Raw genomic sequence first — 19,775 nt, 5'->3', positions numbered from 1 at the left:
AATTACCGCCAGGACTTATAATATTGAGCGACACATTTCTTCAAAAGATAAAGATGTGAGTGAAATGGCAAATGAAAATAAATCTGAATAGATTGCTAAACGTCTATTAAATTTTGGAAAACAAAATAAATTCTTTAAAAAAAGAGTTTTGTTACCAGCAACAATCACGCTACGTCTGCCAGCTTTGTTGCATCTCTTAGCATTGGTACCAACAGAAAACCATTTACAGACGGCGAGTTTTTGAAAAACGCATTCATAAATTGTTCCGACATAAATATTATCGTTTGGCTTGCAATAATTCTTAGATTTGCATCAATAGATAGCTCGAATGTCAATGAAGTACAATGAATGACAAATAGGCAAAAATTTCAAAAATAGGCAAGTATTGGATTTAAAAAGTAAATTGTTTTCCATAACAACTGACGATGCTCCAAGTATTAGAGGAAAAACTGTTGGGTTTGTAAAACTAATGAAAAATGAACTTGGCCGTTCACTTTGATCGTTTCATTGAATCATACATAAAGAACATTTATTTGCCTCTACATCTGCAAAACAACTGAAGGATGTAATGGAAGAAGTTATTAAGATCGTAAACATGAGAATTGCGCGATCAGCATTAATACACAGGCGCCTTAAAGCTTTTTTGGGAGGAAATTGAATCAAAATATGGAGATTTGTTATTACATTTTGAAATACGATGGTTAAGTCGGGGCAAAGTTCTTAATAGATTTGTAGAGTATTTTGATGATATACAAATATTTCTTCACGAAATCGGTGGTACGACCAGACACAAGAGATAACTAACAAGAGATTATTTCTTGTCTCTGGTACGACTCTAAGGACATAACCACACAATTTTGAAAATGTATGAGGAATGGAAAGGTTTTACTTCAAAATTGATATTATTTGAAACTGACATAAAAACAAAAGAAAATAATGTATTTTCCTTGTTTAAAAGGGAACATGAAAAAGAAAATATCGATGAACGCAATCTAAATATGTTCGAAAGTTGGATTTAGGTCATTAAAAGTGAATATAAAAGTCGGTTTCAAAGTCTTAAGAAACATGGAGAAATGTTTACATTTATACTAAATCCCGATAAAATAGAATAAAATAGAAATTTGCAGTATTTTGTATATGTATAAATTTTAGTTTAGAAATGATTGATTTTACAAGTTAAATATTCTGGATGGATAAATTCAAGAAATTGCGAACAATTTGGAAAATACAGAAGATTTTCTCATTATATCAACATGTTGGGCATTACTTCCTACAAGGTTTTCATCATTTAAAAAAATAGGCTTTGCCATTTTGTCCACATTCGGGTCCACTTATAAATGTGTCCACATGCAAAAATTTTCACAAATGAAATTTATTTTAAGCAAAAACAGGAGAAGGTGTTCGACTAACTATAAACCAGACTTGACTAAATTGACGTCACAAGTTCAACATCAGGGGAGCCATTAATATCGTAGAGAAAGTTTATAAATAAAGTTTATTCAACCATGTTTGTAATTATTTTCTTAATCAAATATATGTTAAAAAATCTCTGAAAATATCTCTGACCCAAACGTCTAAAGAGACGATGCGAGTATTCAGTAAAGCTTATTAAATTCAGTAAATTAAAATTCAGTAAAATAGCTTCAGTAAAGGCCGTGTCCCATGCATCCGTTTGTACGGTGATACAATGGTACGAAAGTGTTTCGATCGTATCATCGTTCAAACGGACGCATGGGACACGGCCTTTAGAGCATCACATTTGAGACCCTAGAATTATAATTTTATTATCAGTTTTCTTTTTGGCAGTAGACCTTGGGCGTCAAGTTTGCATCACCCTGTACATAATAATAACAAAATCATGTACACATTCACATTATAGTAATAAATAAACTTTTTGGGCAGTTCTACAGTTGAAGTGAACTGATCTTATCCACCTATAATTTAAATGCAGATCAATAACTAGGGAATTCAAAAAAACGTCAGTATAATTATCATTAATTAGCTGGTCAAATTCAATAAGGTCACATTCCCAAGGAAGGTAGTCACTTGAAACCTCGTGAAAAACCAGAATCTTCCATCTAGTAGAACCCACTGACTCCACTTAGCTCTAAACAGTAATTGGCAGTGATTTGCATAATGCAGAACTCGAAAAGTAACAATTTTACTTTCTTGACTACAAATTTCTTGTCTTCGATCGCAAATTGCAACGAAACTAAACTTTGATCTTTATCAGGAACAATTTAAATATCTGCAATTGCTCCTCTAGAGCATTCATGGTTTTCATTGATTATTCTCAACCCACAAAGGTCCAAGTTTCAAGGTCTTTAGACTGTTGCTTCTAGATAATAATTGTTGAAAACTATGTATCTCTAGAAAAGTTAACTATATTTTTTTGATCAGTTCCAACCGCGATAGCAATTTTTTTTTGAATATGAACTGAATTTGAGAACAGCAGATTTTGAGAAAAAACCCAAAGGTAAGACAAAGACCCGATTACTGTAGTTATTACTCATGATACAACGAATACATTCATTCATTAGTATCCATTGTATCATGGTTATTACTTACCAGTCCGAGGCAACTAGGCTCTCCATTCGGTTATGTATGCTGTACTTAATTGCCAACTGAAGCAAACAATATATTTAAATATAACTTAGAGGAAATTCTGCACTATTCACAAAAAAGAGTTTACTGATCAAATCAGCCAATTAACTTTTTCAATTCCTTGAATTTATTATTCAGTTATTAGTAATTTAAATTAAAATAGTTTTTAACAGTTAAAACCCGAGATGAATCAATTATGATGATGTTTCAAGAATAGTGAAAACGATGAAACAAAAATAGCAAATATACAGTTCAGCTGCACTTTTTAATGCAGAGCTATAAATTCAGCTTCCTTTAATCCTGATATACGTTGGCCTTTAAAAATGGCTTCAGGAACTGGGGTTCGCGACTTTAGAGCTGCAACAGCCGCAGCAAAACCCACAGACACACATTGACTTTCAGAGCAGTTCTGCAGCAGCCCTGCAATGAAGCCACTGGCAAAACAGTCGCCTGCACCGCTCACATTAATAACTTCGGTTTTTCCGTGCACTGGATAATGACGCACTGAAAGTTTTTCCGCAAAGTTGGCGTTTTTCATAGGAGAATCCCCAGCACTCCCTTTTCTGGCTATTAAAACACCTTCTGGACCCATAGTGACCAGGACATTGTCGATGTAGCAGGCCAAGCTTTCAGCAACTTCTGCAACTTTATCTAGTGCTTCAGTCGACAAGTTTGCAGGTATTTTTAAACAATTTGCAATATCATGAAGCTCCCCGATGTTGGGAGTTATGAATTTGATGGCCCTCCAGTGTGCGGTTTTAAAGGGTTTTCGGGAAATGCCGATGTCGGTCGGCTCGTAAAATACTGAAAAAGATCAAGAAATATTTAATTGATTCATTTTTTTTGTCATCTTTAAAAAATTTTCAGTGTATTTATCTAAAATTGAATATTTTAAGTGCTGCAACCGACAACGTCGGGCTGTATTGTACTGTCTTTAGCAGGATCTGTGGCAAGGGTTTAGTAATCTGTGGTCTGTGGTTAGGGTTAGGTTTTATGATATTTACTTCACAAAACTGAAGAATTTCCATTCTGGAAACAAATCAATTTCTTTAATATTTGTTTTGGTGTAAAAGGTAGAATCCTGACTGTGGAATGGGAGGAAAGTCGAAAACTGGCTTTGCCGCTATATCGGCGACGGCAACTGCATTTCTGTGTATTTTATTGGCGTTTTCAACGCCCTACTGGCTAGTGAACGATGGATTTATCGCAGATGCAAGTTTTCAGAAAATTGGTGGGTATTTTTCGCTTAAACCCTTTCGTGTAGCAGTAAAGTGCCTTACATTCGACACTATTAACAGCGCAATCTTCATTTCAGGTCTCTGGGAGGTGTGTTTTAATAATTTCGAAGACTTCCACCATCGCTTCGACTACAAATTCACTGGCTGCTGGTGGGTCTTCGAAGAGGAATACTACATCATCGACGACTTTCTCTTGCCAGGTTTCTTCATTGCCACCCAATTCTTTTTCACGTTGTGCATGACTTTGGTGCTGGTGGCCGCTTTTCTAACATGGATGTACTGCTTCTGCAGCAGGGACCACGACAAATACTACTTGCTGTTGCTGACCATTGCCTCCAATCTGATCCTGGGCGGCATATGCGGCCTGATTGCTGTGCTGATCTTCGGCTGCAAAGGCGATAGTCGAGCCTGGATGCCCTACTGGCATCATAATGACTTGGGCTGGTCTTTTGGAATTGCCTGCTTGGGAGCCCTTCTGCTTTTCCCGGCAGGAATCCTGTTTTTGGTGGAGGCCCGAAGGGTCCGTTACAGGCGCTTAAGTGGACCTGCCCCTCATCACACTGACATCTAGCTAGTTAATCTGGGCAATTACTCTACTTGCCCGCCAAATGCTAGATAATTTTTTAACCAGCATGACTTTAAACTCGACTCATTTATTCTCGAATTTCATTACTTGGTTAGTGTGGATATGGTTGTTAGTAAACAACCTACTAGATTTACATATAAATTCTACTATATACGTTTCGTTGAATTTTGTTTACTTCTAAGTTAAGTTTTTAAATGTGTACCTATGTATTTAGATATATGATTTTGTTTAGTTGCGATCCACTCCGTCCGTGCCACAACCGCCAATGGCACATATTTTTGTACTATAATTACCTCATGTAAGGCAAACATTTAAATATATTGCGTTTTGTAAATGGTGTGAATTATATTACCTAGTTTCGCGATGAAAGAGTTCAAGTATGGCCATTGTTTTCCAAGCCTTCAATTCGATACAATGGACTCTTAGTCTTTTAAGATTTAGGCAACTGCAATTTTTAGACGGCTATTTTAGCTTTGTTAAAGACTGGTTTTCACGGTCGCTGTTTCAACAGTTTGGGATTTATTATTAAAATCAATATGATAACTCTTCAGTTACCATTTCCAAGTTTTTCGTATTGGATCAGTCATTAATAAAGCAAACGCACGCAAGCCTTAAAACTTAATAATTAATTAATGTTCAGAGCACATTATAAAAAACCTTGAAAACAGTGCAAGATGTTTGAAAACCCATAGCGCAGTAGTATAAGGAAAATGGGTCATATGGCACTAAGGAAAATATGCATTTTAAACCAATTATGCGATATGGTCTCACATACAGGGCAGTAATCAAGCATAATAATCTGCATTTTCCACGGTTAATATTTGCTCGCATTAACGTAAAACAATCGCCCGTAAGGTGGGCATTTTTCTCAGTCCACACCTGTGCAAAGGCTGGGTCGATGGTTGGCTGATTAATTAATGGTCCCCTTGGTTCGTAACGTAACTATTATGGTATGAACGTTGTTGTTTTCTTCGATGTTTACAGGCGTGTCCACTTGAATCATAGATTTTTTTCATTTTTCCGCGCTTTTCCACGATGCAACTGTGATTCTAGTGAATCTTTAATGTGTCTTCCTTTACCTGCCAACCGCATACGGACCTAAAACAGGTTGTGACTACGTGTTTGTGTGAGTGGAAGCCAATTGCAATCGCCGACTCAATGGTCGACCGTCGATACGACGACAAAATTGTAAGTTTTGTTAGAGATTTTCATTTGAATAACACCATGAGAGAGATTTTCCTTCATAATGTCGTGAAATCTGTACCCCGAAGACGAGCTTCCAAGTCATACAAAAAAGTGTGGCAAAAAGTATACGTACTTTAAGGCATATCTGCTGATGTTCTTCAGAAACTCAATTGTTTTTCATATCGCAAAAGCAAGTATATTTGACCATCATTATGCACATAACAAATTTTAACAAGGCAATAATTTTTAAATTTTATTACAAAATCTGTTAGGTACTTCAAAAGTTCTGTTTTCCTTTCTCCAAATAAAAAAAAAACAGAAAAATACACAAGAAAACATTTTAAAATAGCAACACTTATGACGCTCATTCAGTCTTTTTTCTTGGGATTCTTAAAATCACTCTAAGAATTGTCTTTCACGTGAAGAACAAAAAGTTTATAGTTCAGACGATTTACCTACTTAAGTGATTTTTTGCAAGGCACATAAAAATTCTCATTTGTAATCAATCATGTACAGGGTGTTTCCTCATAAGTCGACACCCCTCCAAGATCCTTTATTTCAAAAAAATTGTGAAAGTTAGCAACACAAAAGTTGTTTAATTTTACTCAATTTTTTTAAAATCTGAGCTTAAAATGGAAATATGAAACACGGAAATGTCAAAATTTGCCATAGTATTTTTTTTAATGAAACACCCTATACAGGGTGTCCCAAAAGTAATGGCACAAAACAAAATGGCGGATTCCTGGTGTGAAAATATGATGATTTAACACCACTTACCTTAGGCCAAAAGTAGACGGTTGCCGACATACAGGGCGTCAAACTTACATTTTAATTTCAGGTTTCCGATATTCTACTTTGAACGGAGCTGCATATTTTCAGGAAATTTGGTATACAAGGGTTTTTGAGCATACGAAATCCAAATCTGACATCAGATTTTGATCAACTTTTTGGTTACCCGGTATTCTTACTTCTAAACTGCTTGGCTCTAATCGTCTATTAATTTTGCACAAAAAATATACTTAGTCGATATCTCAAGAAGTCGGAAATTCGGAAACCGATTTCCGAGATATTTGCGATTAAACCGCAAAATGCAGTATTTACAAAAAATAAACCACAATAGGTAATAAACCACAACAAGTAAAAGTGAAAAAATATTTACACTTTTAGCAATAGGATCATTTAGCAATAAGATCTTTTTATCTTTAACATATTTTCATTTCGAAATGATTCGGTGGCATTCATAATTTTATTTATCAACTCATCTCGGGTGTCTACCGTTTTTTCCGACACTAATGATTTTAAATAACCCTAAACACAAAAATAAAAAATCTAATGTGTTAAAGTCAGAACTTCGCGCCGGCCAAGCCGAAGAACTTCCACGACCTATCTATCCACCGATTGGTAAAATGTTAGTTTAGGTAATTCCTAACTGCTCTAGCAAAATGGGGTTATGCCCCATCGTGCATAATAATTATATAATGCCACAAATTCAGCGGTAAATCATCGAAATAGTCAGATAATCGAGTCAAGAAATTCTAGATAAGAATTGCCATTCAAAGTTTGTGGTACATATTTATATTAATATTATTATTATTGTATTATGCGGCCTGAGAAAATCGTCATTAGTAATTTTAAACTCATGTTGAAAATGCCTTTCGGTTACTGAATAAGGGTTTGCAACATCCCCTATTTATGTAACATGCAAACATTTGTTTGTTTCTAAAATTAAAGACACATTAAAGTAAATGTAGCTTCATGTAAGCAAAATTTTGTTCAAAAACATCGGATCGACATTACTTGGTGACATTACTTTTCTGAACTGAAGACTTGTTTACGCCAGTTACAGTTCCCAATCGTCTTGTGCTTATTTCTGGATTTTCTGGAACATGAACCAGAACGTCTTCCTCTTGATCTGGAGTTAAAATTTCCGGACGTCCCAAAATATTAACTTTGGTCCTAAAGCAACTAGTTTCCCCTAATCGACGGTAGATGTCTCCGAATAACTTGAAATTCGGTTGCTTCCTATTGGGATACAATTCTAAGTAACGCCGTTTGGCACTGCGTCTACTAAAATTTTGCTGGACAGACTGTAACCATATCTCGCATTTCCAGGTTTGAAAAAAATTATGCCTTGGCATATTAATTAATTGAAATCAACACTAGTATGTAGTGGCACTAGTGTCACTATGACAGACAATAACTAATCCACGTCGCTGTGTCACACTACTTGACATGCATTGTAAAATTTCCTCACAATTCTGCATTTTGCAGTTTAATCGCAAATATCTCGGAAACAGAGGCTTGTTGGGACATCGACTAAGAATACCTTTTTTGTGCAAAATTATTAGGCGATTAGACACAACGAGCTCAGAAGTCAGAACACCGGGTGACCAAAAAGTTAAAACCATTTATTGCCCAGATATCGCCGCAAGTGGCCTTTTCTACAAGTTGATCAAAATCTGATGGGACATTTGGATTTCTTATGTTCAAAAACCCCTGCATACCAAATTTTGTCCAAATATGCAGCACCGTTCAATGTAGAATAACGAAAAACTGAAATTAAAATTTAAGTTTGACGCCCTGTATGCCGGAACCGTTAACTTTGGGACTAAGATAAGTTGTGTTAAATCATCATATTTTCACCCAGCAATCCGCCATTTTGTTTTGTGCCATTACTTTTGGGACACCCTGTATATTTTTAGATATACCGCTACGATTTTTTTCCTGGTTTGAAAAATATATATTTTTCCTATATTTGTATTAGCCGGTTTTTCCTATATTACGTTTTAAAAAGTATAAATAGAAACAAATCAAAATAGCCTTGAAATTTGACAAGGCGCTTCATCCACCCCATAACGTTCGCCCAGTAGCACCTTTTTCAAATAAAAATCTTGGCCTCAAAATAGCCCCGACCTAACGCCTCATTCTTTTCTCTGGGGTTATTTAAAGGATACCTATTGTGTATGAGACTCTAGTTAGACGCCTTAAAATAGTCGATGCAATTAACGATATTAATATTAATCATAACCAATATATTCAAAACGTTATCGATAAAATTCAAGTAGATTATTCCTCATTACCTCATTCAACATTTGCATGTCTAGCGATAAACGGATGTCATAAACTAAATCAGTGTTGATCAAATGATTTTGTTTTTATTTATTTATTTGTTTTCATATTTATAGTAGCAATAAATTCCGTTATGTTGTCGTCCTATAGTTTTTGTGTCATTTCCGGCTACTTGAGTTTGTTGCTATGTAAAATTTTTGAAACATAATACAGAAAAAACGGCTAATACAAATATAGGCAATATATATATTTCTGAAATCAGAGAAAAAATCTGTCTAAAAATATATAGGGTGTTTCATTTTAAAAAAACGACTTGATGTAAAATTTTCACATTTCCGTGTTTTCTATTTTTATTTTAAATTCAGGTTTAAAAAATTTGTGTAAAATTAAACAACTTTTGTGTTGGCCACTGCCACAATTTTTTTGAAAGAAACGATCTTGGGGGGTTGTCAACTTATGAGGAAACACCGTGTATTTAATTCAATACCTTCCATCAACTTTCATGAATCAGAATTTGATACCAGAGTAGGTATCCATCTCCGGAAAGCTTTTATTTTAATTTTTTATTTTTCTGTTTGTAGATGAAGAAGCGATCATTGGCAGGCAGCGTTGCTATTGGATTTGTCCTGCTGACTTTCATCCTAATCGCAGTGTCGTTTTCCACCCCCAGCTGGCTTGTCTCGGACTACCGGATAACCGGAGCCCGACTGGATCGCTTCGGTCTATGGACGCACTGCTTCAGATCGCTTCCGGACCCAGTCGACATCAACCAGCGAAGATTTTTCGTCGGTTGCCGCTGGATTTACGACCCCTTCACAACCGGTTATGATCAGATCCGTGGCTTCCTGGTGCCGGCATTTCTGGTGGCCACTCAATTTTTCTTCACCGTGTGCTTCATAGCGGCTCTGCTCAGCGCCATTCTGACTCTGTTGTATTTCTTGTGCTGCGGCCCGGACATCAAACACTACGTCACTCTAATCAAGCTCAACGCCTGGATTCTGCTGGTAGGCGGCTTGGCTGGAGGAATTGCCGTTGTTGTTTTTGCGTGTGAAGCGAACAAGGACAACTGGATGCCAGGCCACGATAACAATTTCTTCGGGTGGTCCTTCGCACTGGCCTGTATCGGTGCGGTGGCAGCATTAGTTGCGTCCACCCTGTTTTTCGTTGAGGGATACGTGCAGCAAAGGAAACGAAAGCAGCTGAAGGACTCACAAATGAGGTTTGAAATGGAACATGAAAAAATTTAAAAGACCCTCTTATGTGGAAACAGTGGCCTTATTGTTGAAACGAATCTCCTGATTTTCTTTAGTATTAAGCGTTTTTTCTAGAATTTTTAAACTGCTGATGTACATGACGCGACTTTTTTGAGTTGTATACATGTTAATTGCGTAACACCCAAACAATTTATCTAGAATAGTACCTACCTAGTTTAACTGTAAATTCCGTCCATATTTACCTGTAAATCAGACAGGGTAGAACGCACAGGGAATAACGAGTTAATTTTTCGAACGAACCATTCCATTGAGTCATAAATACGTATTTAAGTAGATTTTAAGTACAACAGGCCCCAACCTTTTGTGTTGAAAATTTACATTCTTGTACGTTGTGAACTGAGCGATTATAAATTCCTGATTAACAATTACCGATTTAGATTTATGTTTTTTTTGTACCAGTATTTTATATCTAGATATTGTATGTTTTTTTGTACCTTGAACTTAATCATTAATAAATACATGATGGTACACTATTTTTTTCGATTTTTTGCATCATCATTAAATGCAACTTTTGTCTACAACGGCTAACATTCCAAGTTTTCGATAGGACTTAAAAGGATATAGGATAGAGGATTAGGATATAAAAAAACTATTTTTTGCGTAGAAAACTGTGAGAAAACGTTCAGCTTGATGTGATTGAGCGCTCATTAAGTATCTGTAAGAATTGGCAAAATGCCTACAAAATCTCAGTTATCTGGATAAAATTATTCAAACACCCTATGTTTGAAAAAGTGTACGTTATAGCCTTATTTAAAAAATATATATTTTATTTTTTGAGATTCATCGTTCGTTCGCGTATACAGAAACCGGATATTTCTATAAATATCCTAATATTGAATATCTATATATTCAATATTAGGTATAAGAGGAAAGCAAGTGAAAAAACCCAAAGAGCAAATTACGATTTACAACGTACGCTTTTGTAAATATTTGAGTATTGTTAAAAACCATTTTCAAGGGCTGCTTACTTACCACTTAAAATCTTACAATTTTTTTAAATACAAAAAAAATTACCCCGGCAAGTGACAGGACTCAACCACAAACCGTACATCGTTGCACTTTTGCATTGCAATTTGCGTCGGTATACAAAAACATTTTTTTCTAAAAAATCATAAAATTTAGTAGCTGAAAACAAATAAAGAACAAAAAAATATTCTAAATTAACGACTATTACGACGCTGCCACATGCTCGGAAAATTATCTCTCTCTCTCTCTCTCTCTCGCGGAATTCTTCTTGTCAGCCTTGTCAAAATTCAATTTGGGTGTGGAGGACATCAACAACAACATTTAGCTAACATTGGGGGTGCATTAGGGCTTTCTAATGACCATGAGTAGCTCCGAGTTTGAGAAAAACAACTACCCAAAGGCCTCAAGTAAGCACACTACCGGTCACTTTAACCAGACAAAGTAATTTGCTAATCTTCCATAGAGTACTTGTACTATGGGGCCCTTCTTACCTACATAGCAGGAATGTTCCTCATGATAGCGTTCTGCAGGTAATTGTTGTTAGATAATATGCCGCCAACATCGAAACCAAGTGCTCTTATCTCTTAGCCCCTACTGGGTCAAGTCCTACGAAGAAACATTCTCCAGCTTCAAGAACATGGGGCTATGGGAGTACTGCTTCAGCAACTTCAGGTACCCCTCCTATCAGTTCGACCATCCATTCGACGGCTGTCACCATGTCTTCAGCAAGGAGTACTTTGTGATCAGGGAGTGGCTGTTGCCCTCTTGGCTAATGGCTGTGCAGGCCTTTGTGACAATGTCGTTTCTCTTGAGTTTCGGCACTCAAATCGTCATGGCCATGCAGCTGTGTCGATGGCCTTTGGAGTTCGTACTCCGGTATGAGTGGATTCTGTCTGCCGTCGATTTTGTTTGTGTAACAGTCACTAGTAAGCGTAACAAACTCTAATAAGGCCCTACGGTCCATAATTGCTAATTTTCAGCTCTATTCATGTTTCTGGCGATTGCTGTCTTTGGAGGATCGCACGCGCGACGAGACTGGCTGATGTACCCCAATTTCAACTACCTGTGCTGGTCCTATGGATTTGCCTGCCTTTCGTTTTTCTTCCATGGTTTCGCCGCGTTGTGCCTCTATAAAGAGGCCCGATTGAGCTACGATAGAAGGCGCGAATCAAAGAATCTCATCATGCAGATGCAACCGAATCCGCAGCATCGCCTTGGTTGGAATGTATCAAATTATTAATCGCCGTCAAGGTGTAAGTTGTGACACCGCCCGATATTGTGGGGTAGAGTGTATTTATTTTTTTAAGTTGGTTTCAAGGAGCTCTAATCAAACTAGTCTATTGTTCGGGGGCAAAATGCAGTTTTTCATGCGTTGGACGTTGGCGAAGTAATGAAAGCCAATTTTTCAGATTCACTCGCACATTGGACCAAGCAGGCCCAAATGTATTTATTGCTTTTGCACATTGTTTCAGTTGGGATGCATATAGAGTAAGAAAAGTTTCCCTGTATATTTTTGGAAACGTTTTTAACGAATACGTGGCCTTGAATCTCACTTGAGTACAAAATACTTTTTGTAGCGTGTCTCAAATTGTGATCGAATTCGAATAGTTTATAGTTGATATTACAAATTCCCTCCATTTTTTTTATGCAATTTGAATAGTTTTAGTTTTAAAATGCCTTAAAGGTTGGAATATTTTAGTTTATGGGACTGTTAATGTTAATTCTTGAGAATGTCATAGCACTTTTTTAAAGAAATATAGATATTCTGCTTAAATAGACGTTATTTGTTGATGCGAACTCACCTGGCACATTGTATTTCAGGGCCATTTCCAAGACTTTATCCATTGTGTCTATTCCGATATTGCCATCCATCACGATCAGCGGAGCGTCTCTGATTAGTTGCTCGTGCGTCTCCACCTGGACAAATTGAGGATTGAGAATAAGACACCTTTTTTTCTCCCTTAAATTACCATAGATAGAGATATTTTTTCGTGAATGTGCATGTCTCCCATGAGAAACCGACAGTCTCCTTGCTTATCCACCACTACTATGCATTGAGCTGTGTTCTCTTCGGAAAGTTTGGCAATACATCGATGAGACTCTTGCGGGATGTGGTTCAGCAAACTGTTGCCTATTAAAGAAAAAATTACAACCAAATCCAGGCGTGGATTAAAGCGGCGTTTTACCTTGGTGGTCGTCTCCTACAGCCGATATTAAGTGTGTGGGGCAGTTCAATTTGCTCAGCGCTTCGCAAATATTCCTGCCCACTCCGCCTGCACTGTAATCGAATCGGCCCGTATGTATGCGACCATCAAGCTGGAAAAAAATTAAGGATTTGAAAATTATACAATTTAACGTTTGATTTCAAATTGTTTGCTCTCTGAGCTAAATTGTGTTGATTCTGATGTTTGTTGATCAACCGCTAATTTTTAATAGAGAAAGATGAGTTCAACAAAAAATTGTAATTTTTGCTCACTTGCATTTGAAAATATTTTACTGCACAACTTAAATTCTATGGAATGCTCTAAAATACCGATATTAATGATCAAACCATTAAATGGAACGGATTATAAGAACCATAATCCGTTGTATGCTCAAACTGGCGTCTTTTAATTGGGAAAATAGATTAAACAAAGTTAGTTGATGTTCATTTTCCACTGTAATTATGTTTAATGGTTTCTATTGTATATGTGGAGAACAATGGTTTTTTGTTTGTCGTGGAAAATGCTGGTTTTGCTTGTCAGCCAGTTCAATTCATCTTTTTTTTTAAGGGGAAATACAACTTTATGGTTTTATAAATAATGCACTCGCCTAGTAGAAAAATATATTTCTCTAATCCTGTAGTAGACTTTAGTCCAGAGAAAGAAACAACTGTGGTTGATTTTACGAGGTTCCCTACCGATTCTTATTGTTTTCTTAGTTTAAAAAAACAACGAAACTGTCCTTTTCTCCGCAAAAACCTTTGACAATTGCTCATTGTAAAAGAGCGTATTGTGTGGTTACAAAAACTAAGCTAAAGAAGCGAAAAGACGAAAGGAAGAAAATGTTAGAATGAGTGCAGATGAAAAAAGCGGGTCCTGCGGGGCGTCGTGACAGGGGCGGCCACTGTCCCACCCCTCTAGTGAGGCGCCGCGACGTCGACGCCGCCAGTCCGACGATGAACGTCGAAATTCGAGCGTCGTCGGTGTCAGTGTGGCCCAAAAATTTCGAAATTGGACGCCCCCCCGTTAAGCGATAAACGAGTGATTATGTGCCACCGGCATTATGGAAAAAAGTGATAATTCCACGACGTTTCGAGCGACCGCGGACCTCCTCAGGATCTGAGGAGCGAGTGTTGACTTGGTTCAGTGAATTTGACGATCACGGCCCTTTATTGCTGAAGAACAATTGCACGCTTTGACAGTTGAGCCGCTGACAAAAGGTATAACTAATTGTTAGGGTATTTGTTTGTGATAACGTCATATTTTGATTAGGTTAAGTCTGATGATGAAGTGTAATTCAAACGGTGAAAAAGAGCATAAAAATTGTAGAGTACAATTCAGTCAGATCATAAATTTACACTTGTGAGTACCTATTTTGCAGATATTGCTCAGTCCCAGATTTTTTTTTTACAAAATCGCCGAAATGGGTTTTTTTAACGAAAAAATTTAAACTTACCTGAAACACTTTCTAGAAACTTCAGCGTTATCCCGTGATATTGGTCCAAACTTTACGCACATTTCCTATGCGCTAAATATACTGAGGGATCGCTAAAAAGTGCAAAATTTGTACATTTTTGAACTTTATTCTATTAAATGACGTTTGAAGTATAAAGTCATTTTCGTGACTTTTTGTCCCATAGGGATGTCATTTTATCGATAATAAAGCTGTTAAGTCACGCGCAATCGCCCTTTGAATGCATCAATAAGTAAGTCAATAGCGCCTTTATTTTACCACACTGGTAAATATTCGGGAGTATATTATATTCATTTTCACGATAAAATATAAATTTTATTTAATTATAATTAATATAAATTTTTCGGGCATTTAACATAAGTAACATTATTCATATTCATTCATAAATTATATACATTAACATAATTCGGGCATTTTATAGAAATCAAATGATCAAAATTAAAAAATATATATTTTTTCTTGACTGCGTGTAATTGTTATTATATTCTTTTACTTTCTGGGTTTCAGTCAAAGCGTAAAATAATTTTTTCATATCGTTTATTTCATAACGTTTCGGCGACGCAACAGCCCAATTTACAATTAAAATATGTTGTGCAAAAACTATAATTTATAAAGCGTTAAAACATTCATTAGTTATTAAGGAAAAAACAAATTTTTGGGAGAGCAAAACATTTGAAAAACTTACTTAATAGTTGGGAAACATTATTTTCGTCAAGAACTAATGAATGTTTTAAAGCTTTATAAATTATAGTTTTTGTACAACATATTTTAATTGTAAATTGGTGTTTGTAGTTTGTATGAATTTTAAATCTGATGATGGCGCTGTTGTCTCGCCGAAACGTTATGAAATAAACGAGATAAACATTTTTATTTCACACTTTGAATGAAACTCAGGAAGGAAAAGAACGTAACTAAAAAAATATATAAAATGGCTCTGCATCGACTTTCGTGGTCAAAATTAACGAGAGCACTGATATTGACAGGACATTAAGTTGTGTATTTCATTTGTCAAAGTTTGACTTATCGGAAAAAAATTTAAAATTTAAAGTTCTCTCCATACATAAAGATGAGTATTTTTCTGTCTACGAGAAAGTAGATACGAGACGGATGAGTCTTTAACATTGGTAGAAATAAGTGAAAAGTGTAAATTGTAAAAAAAAAACATTTTTTTGCCAAAAACATTAATTTCCGCTACTTCCAACACGTAAGTGCAAAGAAATAGAGGGTAAAGTCTAAATTGGAGTCTTTTAGTGCAAAATTCTATTAGAAAGATTCTCAGTGATCTATGTCACAATCTACTAAATTCGGTGCAATTTCTTTCGCCTACGAAAAAGGTTGATTTATTTTTAATTTAATCTCTTCCTCCAATTAAGCCGCAAACTTTTCATCAGTTATTAACATAAAAATGAAGCTTGATTCATTAGCGCTGACCTTAATTATGGCAATTTCAAACATTAGTCCAACCCCCATCCTGCTCAGATTGGAAGCGATCTTTCTGAGCCTCATTTTTCCTGTCTCCATTGGCCAAAAGACTAGGAAATCGGGTGATTTTTGTCACCATTTCTTCGTGCTGTTGGTGTGTGGCATGAAAATTATGGCATGCATTATTTCAGGACATGCCGTGCCCCGTATGTTTTTCATGGTGGAAATCTCGGAATGTCGATCCATGTTTACATGTTTACAGTACGAATGCATGTGTGCTCATTTTTGTGGGTCACGCTAAATCGGAATTATTGCTACTTTTAGATGAACCGGCGCTGTAAATGGATTACTTTGTTGTTCTAGTAGAAGATGCCATGAAAGAAACATGAACTAACTGAATGGAAATAACCGCATTCCAGGGTTAAATTGAGCCGCAAAGAGGATTTTCTTGAGAAAACAGAATCCTGAGCTGGGCTTTCTTCTTGTACGTTATGACGTTTGATTCGTTAGGGATTTTCGACGAGTAAAGGGATGAACTGGAAACTGTAGTCCAATCGAATTGGTATTTAAACATTGATATTTTAGCAGTTCGATCAAAACATCCACGAGATTAAATCGCAAATTCATGCACTGAATGCGGGAATTAAACAGTTTTGTAGGCCATCGCTTCATCGATTTCCAACTGGGCGATGTTTTAAATTCGATTTCTCTTTGTTAATATATGTTTATTGTCTTTGATTTTTCCTTCATTTTAGCCCCATCTGGCTGGATGCATTTGCGGTTTTAGTTTGAAAAATCGGGCGGATTCAATTTGAGCTGTGTTAACGAACGCCCAATGCGTAATGAACGTTTGCAAATTAGCCAGGCATGTTTGTAGACAATTTATGTGCTAATGCTGATGCCTAGACGGGGAATTACATAGTAAATTGGAGACTGTCAGCAATTGAAACAGGCAAAAATAAACAGGAGAATCGTTTAAATGGCGTAAATGTTTCGTGCGGCCCATATTTTCCACATTTATGAGTCCAGTTCAATAAAAGTGCTGTTTTATTGTTGGCAACTAGTTTTCGGGTTTATTTGGACACATTGAAGTTTATTGAAATAAGCAAATTAAAGTAAACTATTGAACTTGAAACTAATGTAAGAAATGCAAGCTTTCCTAGATTGCTCCAGGAATTGTTTGTTTCTCCAAGCGCTATTAATTAGAGAAAAATCTCTAGGACTTAGATACGTATTTCTTCGGCACATATCTCGAGTGATTTTGCAATTTTTTTAAAAGCAAATACATGGCCAAGATTGGATTTGTAATGTGAATAAAGTGGATTCCAAACCGAGCGAAATCCACTTTGTAACCCGAGGAAGTGACAGTATTCGTTCAACGTGGACGAATTTTCCAGTGGCTTTATGGTGAATTTAAATATTGTTTTCCAGAGCCACGTCAGCGAGTTCCATTACGGAAAATCGAAAACTATTTTTCTTGTTTGGAAAATGCCTGTTCGGAGACAGCCAGTCACCTCTCTAAACTGTTGTTTACGAACTGAAATCCTGATGGGAATTTTAATGCGAAAATAGTAGCAGTGATGATGGCATAGACGATACAGAATCGAATAGCCAACGAGAATGTATCGGCCATAGAATAGGGAAACTAGCACGAAACACCAACTTCCCCTATAAACAATTAGTGGTGGCAAAAAGAATGGAGAATGGCTACAGATAAATCAGCAGGAAACTTTCGAACTCGGTTCGATGCAGAAATTGGGAGGCACGTGTTCAGTTGGCGACGACTTTGTCCTGGTTTTTATGGGCAAAATATGCGAATCGGGCGTATTGTGGTCAATAAATCAGCTCCGGAAATTCCCTGCCAAAACAGGATGCATCCCAATTCCCACAAACTGTCCACATTATCACGCCAACGCAAACCCAAACTTAACATTCACAATGGAGGTTCACAAAGCTCTAAAAATCGAGAGATTCTATACCAACGGATATGCACCTTGATTAACTTGATTTATATACAGGGTGGGTTTTTTAGTGCGATAGAGTCCATTATTTCCGATGGTATTGAACACCTTACAAAATGTAGCAACTTTTTAAAATTTGTAAATAAAATAAATTATAATTTGAAAACGGTTGATTTCACAGCTTAAAGCGTAAATGCAAATTTGTAACTTTGTAAATTGCCTATCTGATGACGTATTAATATACAGGTACTTCCATTTGAAAAACAAAAGTTATATTTCGTTAAAAAGTTTTAGATTAAAGTCCAAATTGTTAACACCCTGTAGAATGTATTGATATTTTGGTTCAATAGAATTCTTAACGGATCTGTGGTGACTAGAAAGACGAATTTTTTTGTATCTCTAACTTCTTTTTTTGCTTCTATAATGAATTTTTAAATACCATCTTTTTAAGCAAAATTTTACTAAAATGGCGATAATCTGCCAACGTCGCAAGTAAGAAAAAACACAATTTACCGTGCATATGCAGCATTTCAAGCTGCATTCCATGAGCTAATTAAAAATGGATAGTTCTGTTTAAAAAAATATACTTTGATCTTGCTTCGCTTTTCTGAGACACTCGATATCAGATAAGATATTTTTAAAATGTGCGCACTTTGTACGTCAACAACTTTGATATGAAACTATTTTTCGAAAGTTCAACACCATCGGATATAATGAACTCTATCGCACTAAAAAACCCACCCTGTATATAAATCAAGTTAATCAAGGTGCATATCCGTTGGTATAGAATCTTCGATTTTTAGAATCGAAAAAATCACCCTGTATAAAGCGGAGATGAAGGTCAGAAATTCAAAAATCCTTTGTCGCCGATCGATAGAGTTCATTTATAAATGACTAGCTTTGGGTCTTTATTACTCTCTTTGTTTAATACTCACAGCCAATCTCGACGAGTCAATCAAATTTGGTTTGTAGTTACATTCGTAATTGACAAATTGGGCTTTGAAAGACCTGCACTTTGGATTTTTGCTTCTTATTTCCTCCATTCTTGTAGTTTGCGCAACTAAACAAACCCGAATCCACACGTAAAGACCACGTGCGCTGACTAAATGTGAATACGGGCACGGGGTGAATAATGCAATCAGGCGATGAGGTAACGAGGTATTTGGGTCTTTAATGGATTTTGCGTTTTTAAAGCAGCGGCAGGGCCTCATTTGAACATTTCTCGTCCTTAAATTAACTTTCTAAGATTAATTAGGCCTAACAGGTGATTAGACAGGACAATCAATTCTGGGAAGAGACTAGAATTCTTTGTTCACATACTCAATTATTTTTACTTACATGTGTAGCGTTGTTGCTACTTTAAGCCTTGGCATATATTTGGAGTATTAATTTTGTCCATTTTGCACACAAAGCGAAATACTGTTTATATTGATTTCTTTTACTTTCAGGTATTTTTCTTTGCATTCTAAGAATTATTTTTGGTTTGAAAAATTCTTCAATATACCGGGTGTTAGTTAATATTCTATGTTTATTTCATTTAATTAATGTATGATATACTGAGCTAAGATTGTCGGTATCCGATCTGAAATTCATAGCATTGTTATGTTTTTTAATCTGTATCATTTCATGGACCCTTCTCTTATTATAATTACTCTCGTTAATCAGTATTTTATCAAGTGTTATCAAAATCAAAATTAATACTCCAAATATATGCCAAGGCTTAAAGTAGCAACAACGCTACACATGTAAGTAAAAATAATTGAGTATCTGAACAAAGAATTCTAGTCTCTTCCCA

At 36.1% G+C, this 19,775-nt stretch overlaps 5 protein-coding genes across 6 annotated transcripts in view; 4 read left to right on the top strand and 1 right to left on the bottom strand.

Annotated features, from left to right (window-relative positions):
- Positions 1–1,129: 1,129 nt before the first annotated feature.
- The window catches only part of LOC109542502 (pseudouridine-metabolizing bifunctional protein C1861.05-like), a 121,204-nt gene continuing 102,558 nt past the window's right edge, over positions 1,130–19,775 (bottom strand). Inside the window, exons 8-11 of the mRNA XM_048664646.1 lie at positions 13,109–13,238; positions 12,893–13,053; positions 12,725–12,839; positions 1,130–3,408 (exon numbers count right to left, since the gene is read on the bottom strand). Coding sequence (XP_048520603.1) covers positions 2,870–3,408; positions 12,725–12,839; positions 12,893–13,053; positions 13,109–13,238 — 945 coding nt within the window. The 3' untranslated portion in view covers positions 1,130–2,869. The remainder of the gene's footprint in view (positions 3,409–12,724; positions 12,840–12,892; positions 13,054–13,108; positions 13,239–19,775) is intronic.
- Positions 3,678–4,762, top strand: LOC109542522. Its single transcript, XM_019911773.2, has 2 exons — positions 3,678–3,835; positions 3,920–4,762. The coding sequence occupies exons 1-2, from the start codon at positions 3,697–3,699 to the stop codon at positions 4,411–4,413; spliced, it is 633 nt and encodes a 210-aa protein (XP_019767332.1). The 5' UTR covers positions 3,678–3,696; the 3' UTR covers positions 4,414–4,762.
- LOC109542520 lies at positions 5,301–10,429 on the top strand. Its single transcript, XM_019911770.2, has 2 exons — positions 5,301–5,616; positions 9,264–10,429. The coding sequence occupies exons 1-2, from the start codon at positions 5,587–5,589 to the stop codon at positions 9,927–9,929; spliced, it is 696 nt and encodes a 231-aa protein (XP_019767329.1). The 5' UTR covers positions 5,301–5,586; the 3' UTR covers positions 9,930–10,429.
- On the top strand, positions 11,191–12,696 carry LOC109542519. The gene is made up of 4 exons (XM_019911769.2): positions 11,191–11,329; positions 11,386–11,452; positions 11,511–11,848; positions 11,903–12,696. Exons 1-4 carry the CDS (start codon positions 11,278–11,280, stop codon positions 12,160–12,162), a joined length of 717 nt encoding a protein of 238 aa, XP_019767328.1. The 5' UTR covers positions 11,191–11,277; the 3' UTR covers positions 12,163–12,696.
- Positions 14,036–19,775, top strand: part of LOC109542518 (CD63 antigen) — a 101,087-nt gene continuing 95,347 nt past the window's right edge. For both annotated transcript variants that reach the window (XM_019911767.2, XM_019911766.2), the window contains exon 1: positions 14,036–14,343. The gene's annotated coding sequence lies outside the window, so the exon portion shown is untranslated. The remainder of the gene's footprint in view (positions 14,344–19,775) is intronic.

The sequence above is a fragment of the Dendroctonus ponderosae genome, unplaced genomic scaffold, assembly GCF_020466585.1.
Source record: "Dendroctonus ponderosae isolate FM_Combo_2020 unplaced genomic scaffold, Dpon_F_20191213v2 Dpon_F_20191213_3, whole genome shotgun sequence".
Classification (NCBI taxonomy): Eukaryota; Metazoa; Arthropoda; class Insecta; order Coleoptera; family Curculionidae; genus Dendroctonus; species Dendroctonus ponderosae.
Note: the sequence above shows the minus strand (reverse complement) of the source record. Positions and strands in the feature narration are given on the sequence as shown.

Bases quoted from the DNA above. Each gene is read 5' to 3' on its own strand.
- LOC109542519 (XM_019911769.2), top strand. From the start codon at position 11,278: ATGACCATGAGTAGCTCCGAGTTTGAGAAAAACAACTACCCAAAGGCC. The intron at 11,330-11,385 runs GTAAGCACACTA...AATCTTCCATAG, and splicing joins CAACTACCCAAAGGCCTCAA to AGTACTTGTACTATGGGGCC. The intron at 11,849-11,902 runs GTAAGCGTAACA...GCTAATTTTCAG, and splicing joins TGTTTGTGTAACAGTCACTA to CTCTATTCATGTTTCTGGCG.
- LOC109542522 (XM_019911773.2), top strand. From the start codon at position 3,697: ATGGGAGGAAAGTCGAAAACTGGCTTTGCCGCTATATCGGCGACGGCA. The intron at 3,836-3,919 runs GTGGGTATTTTT...TCTTCATTTCAG, and splicing joins TGCAAGTTTTCAGAAAATTG to GTCTCTGGGAGGTGTGTTTT.
- LOC109542520 (XM_019911770.2), top strand. From the start codon at position 5,587: ATGGTCGACCGTCGATACGACGACAAAATT. The intron at 5,617-9,263 runs GTAAGTTTTGTT...TTCTGTTTGTAG, and splicing joins GTCGATACGACGACAAAATT to ATGAAGAAGCGATCATTGGC.